We start from the raw sequence: 13,806 nt of genomic DNA, 5'->3' as shown, positions 1-13,806 counted from the left end.
AGGGAAAACACCTGGATGTAAAAGGTCAAGTCTTATTAATATTTAATCACAGTCAAAAATGAGGTCGAACTGAACAGGTTCTTTTTTTTTTTTTTTTTTTGGTTTTTGATTAATGCAGTTTCTAATGGCACCATTAATAAGGAATTCCGAAAGCTTTCTTGTGTGCTTTCACGACGTGGACTTGTAGTGGTTTCATCAAATGATAAATCCAAGTAACAGGAAATGCAGAAGGAGGAATAAGATGGGATCCAACCTGGTTACCAGTCAACATCAGTTCATTTTGCAGCCATTTCATCTGACATATACAATTCAAATTATGCTGAATCACCAGATGCATCCGTGAAAATCAAATGCTGTTTACTTTTTGAACTATTTTTTAAAAGGGTTTGGACCGATTGTCAAATCATATGGAGGTCTTTTGCGCACAAACCAGTTCTTTGTTATGCACCACGCTCCACATGTTGAGCAGCTCCTGCGCGCTCAGTTTGTGTACAACGATGAGGTGTTTATAAAAGCAGGGTTCCCTGTTCAAGGGGCTCACCTTGTGTCTGGTGATACCAAATGTCCTGAAGCCCGGGTGCATCTCCGGGGCAACATTGAGCTTCTTCAGGCACATCCCCAAAAACACATCATCAATGGGGTACAACTCCAGGTCCTCAGAGACCACAAAGAGCCTCCTGGCCAGCTGGGAGGACATAAGAAACCCCCCACCTCCGACATAGGGTGGGTACGGTTTATCATACAGCTCTTTGGGTATGTAATATTTGCTCTGTCGGTTTCGGATGGGGATCGCCTTGGAGATGGTGTCCCCCACAAACAAGCTGGTGTCTTTGCGCTCCTCCACTTTGAAGCCGATGAGCTCCAGTAGGTTGTGTGTATTCACAAACACATCATCGTCTCCCTTGAATATAAACTGCACATCTGGGCAGAAGATGTTGAACCATTTGAGAAAGTTAACCTCTTTCAGGGTAAGGTTGAAGAATGTGTCCATGAAGTCCCACTGCAGGATGTCCTTATAGATCCGGTCCTCGTACTCGATCAGTTTTTGGAGGTTATGAGTATCTTTGCCAGTGGTTGGAGTTCCTAGAAGAAATAAAGTTTTAATCTTCTTCCCATCCACGGTGTGCTCCTTGCCCCAGGTTTTACGCACAGCTTCCCGCCGGTCATGCTGCTCGATGACGGACTTGATCACCACGAGAAGGTGCACCTCTCCGTCCGCGCATTTCTCCGGGTGGTTGACGAGCATCGGGAAGTACCTGCAGTGTCTGTGTAGAACAAACTGGTGAAATCTTGGATCCAGACGCCGGAACCAATCCTGGGTCTTCACCGACGCGTCCTCGCTGCAGTTGAGAACCTGTACGTCCCAGACAGCTGGAGTCCCGTTGGACACGCGCTGCGGATCGTTCCTCGTCGCCACCGGAGAGCCTGCGCGCCACCAACTCGTGTTCATGACTCCCTTTCCAAAGGAAAAGCACTCGGAGCCGCACCAGCTCCCATCCCTCGTTTGTTTACCTGCATGTTTCTCTGACAATTTCAGCTTGTGGATCATCAGAAAGGATGCAAAGATCAGAGACAGGCTTATCAGGGACTTCAGCAAATTGCCCCGCTTTCTCCGAAAAAGGTGATCCATCGCTGTCACTGTGGCACCCTGGGACCCTCACTTGCTGGATGTTTAGCCTTCATAGCATTTCACAACTTTGCGTCCTCGTGGAAAGCCACTACCTCCGTTTCTCCTCATGAGGAGAGATCATGTCATGGGCAGAGTGAAACCGTAGCTCCGGTGGCCACCTTAGCCCATGACGGTGGCCAGTGCTGTCAAACATCGCTTTTCGTTGTAGGAGAACAACACATGGTTCCCAACCTGTGTCTGGACCTCTCCACTGCCTTTTGTTTCCACAGACTGGAGACCTGCTGCAGGATAACTCACCCCCGCCTCCCCAAAGGATCTCCTCCCACTGATGATCTACACCTATCGGAGTCCAGCAGTTTTCCCCCCGTTTCTCACACTCATCAGGTGTCCGGAAAGCTATTGAGTTTTATATTTTCATAAACCTCTGCTCGTTTTTGTTGAACTCAGAATTAATACTGAATTATTTCAGCTAATGTGAGACAGTGATACAAAGACAACTCAATCAGATCTGAGGATGATAAAATGTGACCTTTTTACTGTGCAGAAATAGTGATGGAGGCTTCAACAAATACACATTGTGTACTTAATCATCTTTTTATTTATTATATGACAAGTAGAGGGTTACAACTGATGCACATGTATAGAAAAGAAACTATTGAGCCAGAGTGAAGAGGGTCCTGTATGAACATAGATGGGAGATCAAGAATGAGCAGGATGGGAAGAGCAGGGTCTGAAATAATGGAACACATTAATGGAAAAATAAGAGAGAGGACAGAAATAAAGTAACAAATATGTTGATGAAGATGAAGTACGAATGAAATTGTCTTCATAAATATAAAAATTTTATTGGAATCTGAATTTAATTATGTCAGTCTATTACAGGCAACACTGCCTGTAATAGACTGACTGCAGGCTCTGGAGGAGAAAAAGAGCAAGACAGACTGACATTGTGGCAGGTAGAAAACACTTGTGAGCCGATAATGCTTTGATCAAGCTTTTTCTCATTGTGAGAGGCTGGTTTTCTTTACACAAATGGCAAATCTTAGCATTGCTTATTTACATGTGTTGACAGCTCTTTAGACAAGTGCAACTAGAAAAAATTTCCATGCATGAGAAAACAGAAGATCAAAAACTGGCTGCTGCAACTGCTGCATATAAAAACACCCCAGTTTTTACAGATTTTAACAGGGAAGTCAGTACGCAGCAGGCAGAAAGCAGAATTTATGTTAATTCATGACCTAAATAAATCTTCTCCAATGGCTTTTTAGTGTAATCCACTGGCCCATAGACCATTAAAAATACTAAGTGCTTGATCACGAGTTAAAACCCAATTTACACAAAAATAAGTTATTGAGTTGAAGTTGTTTGATGACAGCTTGCACAGACATCTAACATTTATGTCAGTGCTACGCATGCCCCCCCCCCCCCAGTTTTAGAATCTAATTTGCGCCCCTGATTGCCAGATACTGAAAAAAGGATTTTTTTTTAATAGTATGTCATACTGTAGGTTTTATGCTCTGTGTGTTCAAGAGTTGTTTGATTTTTAAAATGTTATTTTCATATTGTGTTATGATCACTCTAATGTTGTCTTTTGTGAAATGTGATGTGTTTGTTTGCAGTGCCCATGGTAACCTGTTAGCCAATTGTTTCAAGTTGGTTCTGACAAAGTTTTAGCTAAGTCCCAGCTTTGGGAGACTGGAGCCATGTATGTCCCATATCCCAGCCAGCATGTTCTGTGAGGTCCATAAGGGTTAAGTTTGGGCTGTGTGGGTACTGATTAGTTTTGGGTTTGATTGTCAAATGTTGCAGGTCCCATGTGGTTACAGTTACATGTGAAGCCCTTGTGGGCTGGCTACATACATCCTATAAGGGATGTGGGTGGTCTAAGGGCATGGAGAGCCCATATGAGCTTCAAAAGACAGAAATGATTCAAGTGATTGAGACTTGGCCAGGGTAAAACTACAGCTCTTGTCTAAAAACAACAGCATCTTTAAAAAAACAAAAAAACAACAATCATCTGAAAATAAACTTTGAATCTAAAGTCAGAGTAGACATGATGGACCTAATCAAATCAAATAAAATAAATAAATAAAAGACACATTAACATTTTGAAAAATAAGCAGTTTATGATTTTTTTTTTAATTTTAAATTCAGTTGCACATGACAAGAGCAAATACACAGAATAAAATAATGAAAATTCCAGTCAGAGCCTATTTTTCTCATAACTTTTAACATAAAAGGGGCATATCAAACTAAACTTCTCGATGGTGGGGTTAAATCTGTGGTATTCGTTGTAAATTTTGCGTTTTGGGACAGAGAGCAACATGCTTGCTAGCGCTAATCTTACAACTTCAAAAGTCTATGTTCAAAACACAACAACACGCGCTGGGGTTAATATTGCTAGGCAACTAAGTGTTGCATTCTTGGTCTGCATAACTGTAGGATTGTAGGCTACTTAATCAGTGAAGGAAAGAGTGAAGGTTCTTGACTAATATCTTTATTCTTTTATATAAGCTGGTCCACATAGAAGTTGGTTCTGGGCCCCATGTGGCCCGCGGGCCGCCATTTGAAGAGGCTTGGAGGGAAAGAGAGGAGAGATGCTACAATCGGAACACGATGAATATTCCGATTGTAGCACGAACTGCAGTGTAGGAAGAGAACATTAAAAATCTGTCGTCTGGCGCCATCTTGTGGATATTTAGACTAATTACAGTTTGTTTCCCCTTTGCCCTCACTATCTATGACCTCACACGACCCATTTACACCAAACTTCCGCTGTGAAAACTACTTTTTTACTGGTGATTTACATTTACATTGTCATAGACGATGCTATTTAAGTAAGCTTAGCAACAGAAATACATTAAACAAAACAGACATCTCCTTTATATATAGAAACTCTGAGCGCACCAAAAATCACAATAGGGCCACATTTACATTCAAATTATTTTAATGAAAACCTTATTTAAATGGGTCAAACTTTATTTGAAAAAAAAGTAAATAGTACTAATAATAACAATAATGATTAGTAATAACAGCCACAGTAAATTAGGTTAAATACACTGGTTTAAAAATATTCACAAACACAGCTGCTAGTTTTGCTGCTCAGTGAAGTAAAATCCAGCAGGTAGGGTGTTTGGTGGGAGACGTTGCTAGGAGGTGAACTGACAGTTGCGGTGACAGCACGAGGACGCTGTGACCTCCGCCTGAACCTCACAGCAGGAAATACACTGAGGAGGCGGCGGCTCACCCTCAGACAAGCAGAGCGGTAGAGGCAGCGCCGCCACACATCGTAAATGATCCCGGTGGTCCCGTAGCTAACCGAGGCTAGTCGGCTGCAAACGGAGGCTAATAACGAATCTAACATTCACCGCCATACGATGCGCAAGGTAAGTGCGCAGATGAACGGCTGAAGAGTCGGCGTCTTTGTTACATAATTTAATTGGTAGCTCGCGGCGATCGAGCTCGTCGTCTTATTAGCTTGTAGCTTCAGACGATTTGGCAGCGATTTGCAGTAACTTCTCTGTAAAACCTCCATGCTCATTTCATATCACATACAACAAATGACAACACTGGAATTGAACGTGCTGCAACGTGGCTAATCGACCGTATTGATTAGTTTATTTTATTCATTTATTTATTTATCTTTTTGAACTAAATGAGCTACATTACCGGACAAGTGTATTGGCGGAATTTGACTGAAAGCCTCGTTGCTGGTGGGTAATGTGACACCAGTAACACCAGTGACACAGGCAGTGTTGGGAGGAGTTGGGCCAGCAGAGGATAGAGGCGTTGTTGTAGCTTCCACTACAAAAACGCTTAATTTAAATGATTTCCCCCCCCTCATATTTCATGCATTATGGATAAAATGGAGAAATGTCTAATGTGTAACTTTAGTTAATTTTTCTGAAGATGGCGCACCTCTGCGTTTAGGGTTTGTATGAGAGGAGCATAAACATTTTCCTTTCTGTTGCATGCAAAGCTGTTAAAGTCAACAAAACAATGAAAAGTCAAATGGACTAGGCAGAGATTTTTTTCTGAGATAAAAAAAACATAATATTTCATGCAGCAGTAAAAATACAGAAAGCCTGGAAAGTTAAACCTAACAGTGTGTAAAGCTGATGATATCTGGCAGACCTTCTGTCTCTACAGAGGCGGATGAGAAAGAGCAGAGTTATTTTCATAAATTGTTTATAAACGATTAACTTCATGACCAAGAAAGACTGCTAATCTTTTCAACAGGAGAGCTAAGATGAAGATGTACATAATTATCAATGCCAAGATGGAAACTAGTGACATATCCATAAGTCTTTCTGCATTTTACAATCAAATGACCATTTGGATAAAACCCCCCCACAAAAATAAACGTCTATCCCAGTTAGATTAAAGGTTTTATGCCTCCCCTCCCCCTTAAAAAAATGTGTTAACATAAATACTTTGAATCAGGGCAGAAAATTACTAATAAAAGGATTATTTTATATTTTGATGCAGAAAATACTTGTTTGATGTTAAGATTGCTGCACAAACTTTAATCTGCAGCCTCATACAAAGGCGCCGCTGTTCTGTTCTCTCCCCTAAACAAAGGGCTCAAACCACTGCAAGCAAGGTTTCATGTTCCCTTTTGTTTATTTAGACAGATCTGCTGGCTTCTTGGAGCCTCTAATGTTCGTTAAGATTTTAAATAATACCTATAAATACAGATCAAATAAAAACGCAAGAATGGCCTGTTTTTAAACCAATAACTAAAAGTTTAGCTACATTAGGGTTGCTAGCAAACCAAACATGTCTGACTTGTTTGGGTTTTTTTTTCCCACCGGTGGAAGAGACATCTCAAAAATGTAAACACATGCTTAGAAACACATCCGTCTGAAATGAAATCTCATCCTCCACAAGCAGATTCTCTTGTTGCAAGAGGACATGCGTAGCACTGACATAAATGTTAGATGTCTGTGCATGCAAACCCCCCTATCCATCTCTTCAGTCACAACACACCAACATTTACCCAGCAGGCTGCTTTCCTGCCATCTTGTAATGTAATAAATCACTGATTTGTCACAAGGCCACACTACTTTTGACTATGCAAGGGAGATTAATATTCCTGTCAGCCATGATTTAGTCTTTTTTTAGTGGTTAGGACTGACTCTAACTGTAATATCTAAACTGAAACAAAAAGTGTTGCCAGCTCAGATGTAGGAAAAAATTCACTTTTTTTTAATTAGCTGGTGCATTTCTCTCCCAGTAAACTAGCTTCATTTCACAAGGTAGTGCCACATGGGGAAATTTGTTTCTAAGCCCAATCGGAAAGCAGGCCCTCATGGGAAAAATTTGCCAAATAAGTTGAAGTTAATCCACTCCTGTCCTGAGCAGGGAGGCTTTGTAAAATAAATAGCTGCTTAGCCAGAGCCTGAGAACTGCTGGTATTATGACAGCTGCTTCTCAGCTGACTGAAATCAAGTCTATTCGCAAACTGGCGCCAGTAATGAAGTTTTGCCACGAGGGATTAAACACACCCTGCTGTGTTGCTTTTTCAGATGCCTGGGCGGCTCGATAACTTGAAGCCCAGAAAGAGGAAGAGCAGCTCTCAGGTCAGAAACTCCAGACAGGTTTGTGTTACATGTTTGTGTGAGACAAACGTCTGTAAAGAGGACAATCAGTCAGCAGCTATTAAATCAGTAAATCTGTCAAACATATCCTTTGTTGATTTGCTGTTAAACCAGACAGATGAAACAGGCTGGAATTGCTAGATGGCATCTGAGGGCTGTAGAAGATGCCCAATTTTAGTCATGCATCACCCTGTTCTTTTACCTCTGTTGCAGGTTTCTGCTACAGGGAAATGTCTGAAAAGTCAAAGGACTCGTTCATCGTCCGAGGGTGGTTCAGTCATCCAGTCCAGCAAAGCAGGCGATCCTCTGGAGAAACTTTCTCTCATCACCTGCGAATGCCAGCGGTCTGCCGACAGGAGGAGATGCTCTGGATCTCCAGAGCTGGAAGGACAGGAGGGTAAAGAGAACGAGCTGAGGACAGAGCAAGGGTTTGACAGCTGCAGAGCAAACACCAGCTGGGACAAACGGGAGCCTGAGCACATGGATTGTGAAGAAACTAGTATAAATTTATTCCCAGATGATGACAGTAATCAGATCCTTCCCGTGGAGCAGTTCTTTGGAAACTTGGATATCGTACAGGTGATGTATTTTGCTTTTCCTATGAAGCTGTGATAATGTATATCTGAAATGAGTTCATACTCTCGCTAACAGGTTCCACTCTGTGACTGCTCCTAACATAAACCTGTGATTTGTCATAAGTGTAAAATCTAGCCATCACATGAAAGACTTCATTAATTCACCTCAAGATTCATCAGCTTTCTAACATGACTGCAAATATACACTCACATCACCTCTGACCCAATTCACTGCCGGGTTAGCCTCCTGAAATCATATGGAAACTGTGTTCTTGCCTGACTTTTTAAAATTTCTCCTTTTGGGTTAATCCTTTAGCAAAGGCACTTCAAGTTCAAAGTAAACTCATTGAGACAAGTTCTGAAAGAATGAACACTGATCCAACTCATGATGTAAATGACACACACTGCATATCGCTGTCTTTTAAGTGGAATGCAAAGTCATAGTCTGGCTTACATTTGAGCGAACAAGTATAATAATGTGATATCTTGTTAAAGTTAAATCTATGTGGAGAAGCCGTATCAAAGAGCTTCCCTAAAATCAAGGACAAGCTCGTGCTGTGAGAAAATCTGTTCTCTCAACAGTTGCCATATCAAAGGTTATGTAACAGACTTACGTAACATCACTGGCCTTGCTTGTAGTCTGTACCGACACAATTCATTTTAACCTAAACATATTTTAGCCTGCATGAGGTCTTTACAGACTGAATCTGCTGCCATTAAATCTGACTGCAAAGGTGCACTGAGGTGAAAATGTATTCATGTTGAGTAAATCCCACTTGTCTTGCAGGACTTTCCTCAAAGATCCTCAAATACTTCCTCCAATGTCCAAAGGGAGAGCAGGCGGCGACACTTTTATGCAAGGGAGGACAGCGATGAAGAGGAGGTAGGCCTCAGCAGCAGCACGCAGCTGGATAATTGAGTGGGCACTTAATTTAAAAAAAAAAAAAAAAAAAAAAAAGCGGTTCGGTGATGACTGTGGACTCCTGAAGGTGGAAAAGCCAAAAAAAAAAAAAAAGAAACTACTTGCTCAGACACTGCATGCAACCAGTTCTCATCCTGTTACAAGATCATATCCATCTGTAATCATAAGTGAAGGAGGTAGGAATGCATTTGCAGCAGCATAATGAGAGAAAGCAATGAAAAGAAGTGGTATAAAACATCCAGAGTGCAAAAGCAACCACTTTATGTTTAACTTGATGTTACAAATTCTCAATAAATAACTTCGGGCCTGATAGCCAAAGATATTCATGCAGTTAGAGAATATGGTGCAAATACAGGTGCTTGTTAACCAATTTAGTCCTGAATTCAAGCTCACATCTCAATTATAGCTGGGATGTGTTCACAGCACTTTCTATAAACAAAATCAAACCACAAACTATTAAGGGTCTGAAAAGCCAAAGAGGGCTGGATTCAACTTAAACCTCCAAAGGGCTTTTTGTTTTCTCCAACAAATTACTTATTTTTAAAAACATGTCCACCAGTAAACATTGACCTAATTTTAAGATTTGGTTTCAGAAGAAAAATCAGAATGAAACATGAACCAAAGCACATCTGTATGGAGAAATTTACATGCAAAGCATTTATTTGATAGAGATGAATGTCATGCCTCATCGTTCACCAAGTGTCTAAAAGTCCATCCTAAAACATCTCTGAATGTTCAGGATTTTGGCAGCTCTTTTTTTTTAAATAAATCAACACACACATCTGTATATTTACACACCAGTGCAGCTAATACTCCTTTATTGAACCTGTTCTCTTTAGATTTACAGAAATATATTTAATTTAAAATCTGATTTGAAAATAACCTTGACTTTAAAAATGTAAACTAACCAGGTTAAAGTAATTGCACTAGAGCGATTGTATTGTCACCTGTTGCTTTTTGTATATTGTTGATTATGACTGTTCAGTCAAATCATGTACATATTTTTACTGCCTTATTTAAGCAAAATGCTTTTCATTTATTAACAGTATGCAACTTTCTGGCTAAATGTCTTGTTTAAGCTTTTTACATAATCCATCTTTGTATTTGATATTGGTGTGCCAACATAAATGTTTTTCATAATGTCAAAGCTTGTTTATATGTTTTCTTTTGGCAAGATCTGGGATACAACATGATTTTTGTGACTTGGATCAAAATGAATAATTTAAAAGCTCATCAAATAAAATCTCATTAAAATATTGTTAAAAAAAAAAAATCAAGTCAAACGCCTCTTCAGTTTGGGTTTCTGTTTTTCTTTGCCTGCTTTACTGGAAATCCTAAAAATCCTCTTGGTGTCGCACAGCAGGTTGTGAGCTCCTTTCTTGTGGCAAACAATGTGGACAAGCTTCAGGTTGTCTCTGGTAAACAGCAGCTGGTAGAAGTAGTTCAAGTTGAGGTCTGTGCCCTTGTGATTCTGCAGAGCGTCCACCAGACAGGGGATTATTGTCCTCTTCTTTTCTATTCTAGACATCATGCATAGATTGACATCATTTAATAGCAAAATGACAAAAAAAAGGACAAATATTAAGTGTCAAATTAGGATTGATTTTTTTTAAAAGGAGCCATCAACAGCAGGCAGCCAAGTATCGTACTTGTGATCCAGATTCCACGTGCTGAAGACAATCCTGCTCTCTCGGCTGCTATACGGGTTGATGGAGTGGAGCGACTGGCACACCTTCTGGTCAAATGATCCCTGAGGAAGTAGGAGGCAGAAAGTGGTTAAAAGCATTATGTTGTCTGCAAATATCTGCAAAGGGCCACTTTTTCTTTATCGCCACCAACTCTTCAGAGCAAATTGCTTAAAGTGTTGCATTGCTGAACTTCTCACAGCACAGCTTTTATACAGCCACATGAATCACCTGAGACATGACAAAGCCATCATGTAGTTATCTGAGGACGAGAGCACAATCTACAATAAAACGCTGGTGACATAGCAAGAATAACGGTGCCTGGATCAGTTTTCTACTTGTATGGACCTCTCAGTGCCTTTCTCATTGTATTCCTGTCGTACCTGGCAGGTGAACCATCCTTCAGGGGTGCAGAGACGATCCGACTGCTTTACAGTCCTGTCAAAGTAGCTGCCATTGTACCTGTCTGTTTTCAGCATCTCATAGAGGCACTCAGATGTTTTTAAAAACTCTGACTTGACTTTTGCTTTCTCTATGCGTTTCCTGGCATTATCCACCTGAAAGAAGAAAAAAAAACCAAAACAAAACAAAAACACCATTACATGTTGTCACAGATGTTGAACTGATATTTTTATGGAGAACTACAGAGCCAGGTACCAGCTGGGCTCCTTCATCACCTCCTTCATGTAGCCTCGTATCCGGCTTTCGCAGTTGTATCTCATATAGGCAGACTTTGTTTTGAATCGAGTATCAACACCTGAAATCAGACCCAGTTACCTTAGTTTCAGTGTAACTGAGTTTCACATGTTTTGTTTAAAAATCCTGCTGACAAAAGAATAGATTCAACTGGCAAAAAGCATTGAGGTTCAGGCCTTTGAGAGTTTAAAATGTTGAGTCCACACCAACTTTAAAAAAAAAAAAACCCTGGAGCTTTTGCTTTGATGTAATTTGAAGCATATAGAATTAAATTAAGTTAATTACAGTAATCTGACCACGGTGTAAGCGATCAGTTCGTAATTCTTTGGTTTTAAAATAAAGCACGATGAATTATCTGTCCATACGTTCCTTATTTTATTCTTCAAAATCATAAAGTGTTCCTCTTTGTGTACTGGGATTACAGATAAACCTGATCATCAATCTACAGCATCTTTGTTATCAGACAGAACTACAGCATCATACGTATATCAGACATAAAAATGTTACATACCATTGAACCAGTCTTCGTCCTCCTCTCTGCTCTCCAGGTCTGACTTGTCCTCCAGGTTCTGTAGTAGGTCAGTCAGGATTTTACGCCTCTTAGGAGATTGTTCATCAGAGAGAAGCCGCTCGGCTGCTTCAACAATGCTGTCAGCGTACTGGTCAGCATCCAGTAACTGACTGATGTCACAAACAACTAGAGAGACACATATTTTAAAAAAAAAGGACAGTGCAGGAAAAAAAAAACTTTGTATAATGATATATGCATTCCTGTTCAATGTACCTCCACTCCATGTCTGGTCTTTGGACAGAATAACTAGTTCTGTGTTATCTGGCAAGGTGGGGAAGAACTCCTCTGTCAATACTGTGCCATCCTCATACAAACACACGCTTGCACCAGAGGGCGATAACTGGAACAGGAGATAAAATTATGATTTTTTTTCTTAATGTCAACAAATTCCAAACCTTACCACCTTAAGTTGACTTCCTGTTGACTCAAACACTGGCAAATTTCCAACATTAACATTTCTTTTGGTTTGTTCCAAAATGTTTATTTCATCCCAACAAACTTTTTAAGTTATTTTATATGCCAATACTTGTGTACATATGCAACCTTTGCTGATGAGACACTGCCTGTCTTGACCAAGAGAACCTTAAATGAAATCCAAATAAAGTGACACTTAAAAGTGTCCAAATGAAGGTTGATTTCTACTCCTGTCTAGAGGCCTCTGAAATCCAAGCTTTCCGTTTCCTTTTCATAAAATATGTTTCAAAGACTGCCCTTACCACAGAGGGAACTGAAAGAGTTCAGTGATCTGTAAACATTCATTCATTTTCTAAACCGCTTAATCCAATTCAGGGTCGCGGGGAAGCTGGAGCCTATCCCAGCCGGCTTTGGGCGACAGGCAGGGTACACCCTGGACAGCTCGCCAGTCCATCGCAGGGCGATCTGTAAACATTTTGGACTAAATGCATTTCACATTGGTATGCAAGGGTGGACGACTCCGGTCCTCGAGCTCCACCGACAGTCCTGCAAGTGTTAGTTTCCCTGCTGCAACACACCTGACTCAAATCGGTAGTTAGAAGACGTTTGTGGAGTTTGATGTCACGCTCTGCACAAATCTGCAAAGTAAAGCTGGTGTGCGTGTCAGGTGTGTTGCAGCACGGAAACTCTATATACTCTTAACGACAAAGTTGTCCACCCCTGGATGAGAATATCACATATAGCAATCATATAAATTAATCTAAACAGACTCAAGTCCATAAAAGAACACACATAAGACACATACACATAAAAACTCATGAAAAAACATCAACAACAGTTAAAATAAATACATTTCAATCAGTGCACTCTCAGCCTGGATCAGCAGCGGGAGCAACTCTAAGAAGGACTTGAAAGAGCGATAAATTGTTGTTTGTAGAGTCATCATCAGACACCTTGTCTTGCACATTTGAAGACGTTTAATTTATATGTGGAGCATCTATGTATTTCTGCCAGATTTATTTGTTTGTGAACTGGTAATTATTTCTATTGTACGCTATGTATAAAGTTTTAAACTCGTTTTCCAGAGTTTTAGCTTCTCACCATGTCCTCACAGAAAAGAGCGGAACTTTAGGCAGAGAGCAATTACTGCGGCTCACGTATTACCTTTAACAGCTTGCAGCCCTTTTGAAGCAGTTCCTTCACATATTTCGCTGCAACTCCGTACTTTCTGTCTCCTTGGCAACTTCTAATTTTCACAGGTTTAATTTTCCCGAAAAGACTGAACATTTTAGTTTCCTGTTTATATGTACCGCTTCCTTCCTCTTTCTTCCTCTTCCGACCAAATGTGCAGCTGTGGTGCTTTGCTGCCCCCTACTGGTTTCTCCCCCAAACAGTCTGATAAGGAGCAGAGCGTTGAGAGAAAAGCACTTACCTGAACATCACGTTTGGTTTGTGTTGAACAGCTGCACAACAGTACTTGCAAGTAATTACTGGAAAGTTAAGGCCGGATATAAAATAAATGTAGAATTCAAATTAAGATTAGAGTTCGAATCGATTATTTGATTCAATTCAGAATTGATTCTCAATTCAAACAAATTTTCGATTCATTATCATTACCCTTAAGTAACAAAAGGCGCTAAATTCCCAAGTAACTTCATTTTTCTAAGCTAGAAAGGAGTGAAAAAATATTATGGCAATTCTATTTAAATTGAG

At 40.4% G+C, this 13,806-nt stretch overlaps 3 protein-coding genes across 3 annotated transcripts; 1 reads left to right on the top strand and 2 right to left on the bottom strand.

Annotated features, from left to right (window-relative positions):
• Positions 1 to 403: 403 nt before the first annotated feature.
• b3gnt7l (UDP-GlcNAc:betaGal beta-1,3-N-acetylglucosaminyltransferase 7, like) lies at positions 404 to 1,630 on the bottom strand (the record flags this gene model as incomplete). The annotated part of the gene is made up of 1 exon (XM_079239769.1): positions 404 to 1,630. The coding sequence occupies one exon, from the start codon at positions 1,628 to 1,630 to the stop codon at positions 404 to 406; it is 1,227 nt and encodes a 408-aa protein (XP_079095895.1).
• Positions 1,631 to 4,906: 3,276 nt separating this feature from the next.
• On the top strand, positions 4,907 to 8,743 carry cUnh1orf174 (chromosome Un C1orf174 homolog). The gene is made up of 4 exons (XM_079238753.1): positions 4,907 to 5,016; positions 7,159 to 7,212; positions 7,444 to 7,809; positions 8,593 to 8,743. Exons 1-4 carry the CDS (start codon positions 5,008 to 5,010, stop codon positions 8,722 to 8,724), a joined length of 561 nt encoding a protein of 186 aa, XP_079094879.1. The 5' UTR covers positions 4,907 to 5,007; the 3' UTR covers positions 8,725 to 8,743.
• Positions 8,744 to 9,984: 1,241 nt separating this feature from the next.
• Positions 9,985 to 13,397, bottom strand: dffb (DNA fragmentation factor, beta polypeptide (caspase-activated DNase)). Its single transcript, XM_079238752.1, has 7 exons — positions 13,258 to 13,397; positions 11,893 to 12,019; positions 11,620 to 11,805; positions 11,090 to 11,169; positions 10,796 to 10,969; positions 10,377 to 10,477; positions 9,985 to 10,247 (listed from the first exon to the last, which is right to left on the bottom strand). Exons 1-7 carry the CDS (start codon positions 13,378 to 13,380, stop codon positions 10,001 to 10,003), a joined length of 1,038 nt encoding a protein of 345 aa, XP_079094878.1. The 5' UTR covers positions 13,381 to 13,397; the 3' UTR covers positions 9,985 to 10,000.
• Positions 13,398 to 13,806: the final 409 nt, after the last annotated feature.

Source organism: Telmatherina bonti (genome assembly GCF_933228915.1).
Source record: "Telmatherina bonti genome assembly, chromosome: 4".
Classification (NCBI taxonomy): Eukaryota; Metazoa; Chordata; class Actinopteri; order Atheriniformes; family Telmatherinidae; genus Telmatherina; species Telmatherina bonti.
This window is presented reverse-complemented; position numbering and strand designations above follow the sequence as displayed.

Excerpts from the sequence above, each read along its gene's own strand:
- cUnh1orf174 (XM_079238753.1), top strand. Across the intron at positions 7,213-7,443 it reads AGAGGAAGAGCAGCTCTCAG|GTTTCTGCTACAGGGAAATG; the intron begins GTCAGAAACTCC and ends CCTCTGTTGCAG. Across the intron at positions 7,810-8,592 it reads GAAACTTGGATATCGTACAG|GACTTTCCTCAAAGATCCTC; the intron begins GTGATGTATTTT and ends CTTGTCTTGCAG.
- dffb (XM_079238752.1), bottom strand. The coding sequence starts at position 13,380 with ATGTTCAGTCTTTTCGGGAAAATTAAACCTGTGAAAATTAGAAGTTGC. Across the intron at positions 12,020-13,257 it reads AGGGCTGCAAGCTGTTAAAG|TTATCGCCCTCTGGTGCAAG; the intron begins GTAATACGTGAG and ends CTCCTGTTCCAG. Across the intron at positions 11,806-11,892 it reads AGACCAGACATGGAGTGGAG|TTGTTTGTGACATCAGTCAG; the intron begins GTACATTGAACA and ends GTGTCTCTCTAG.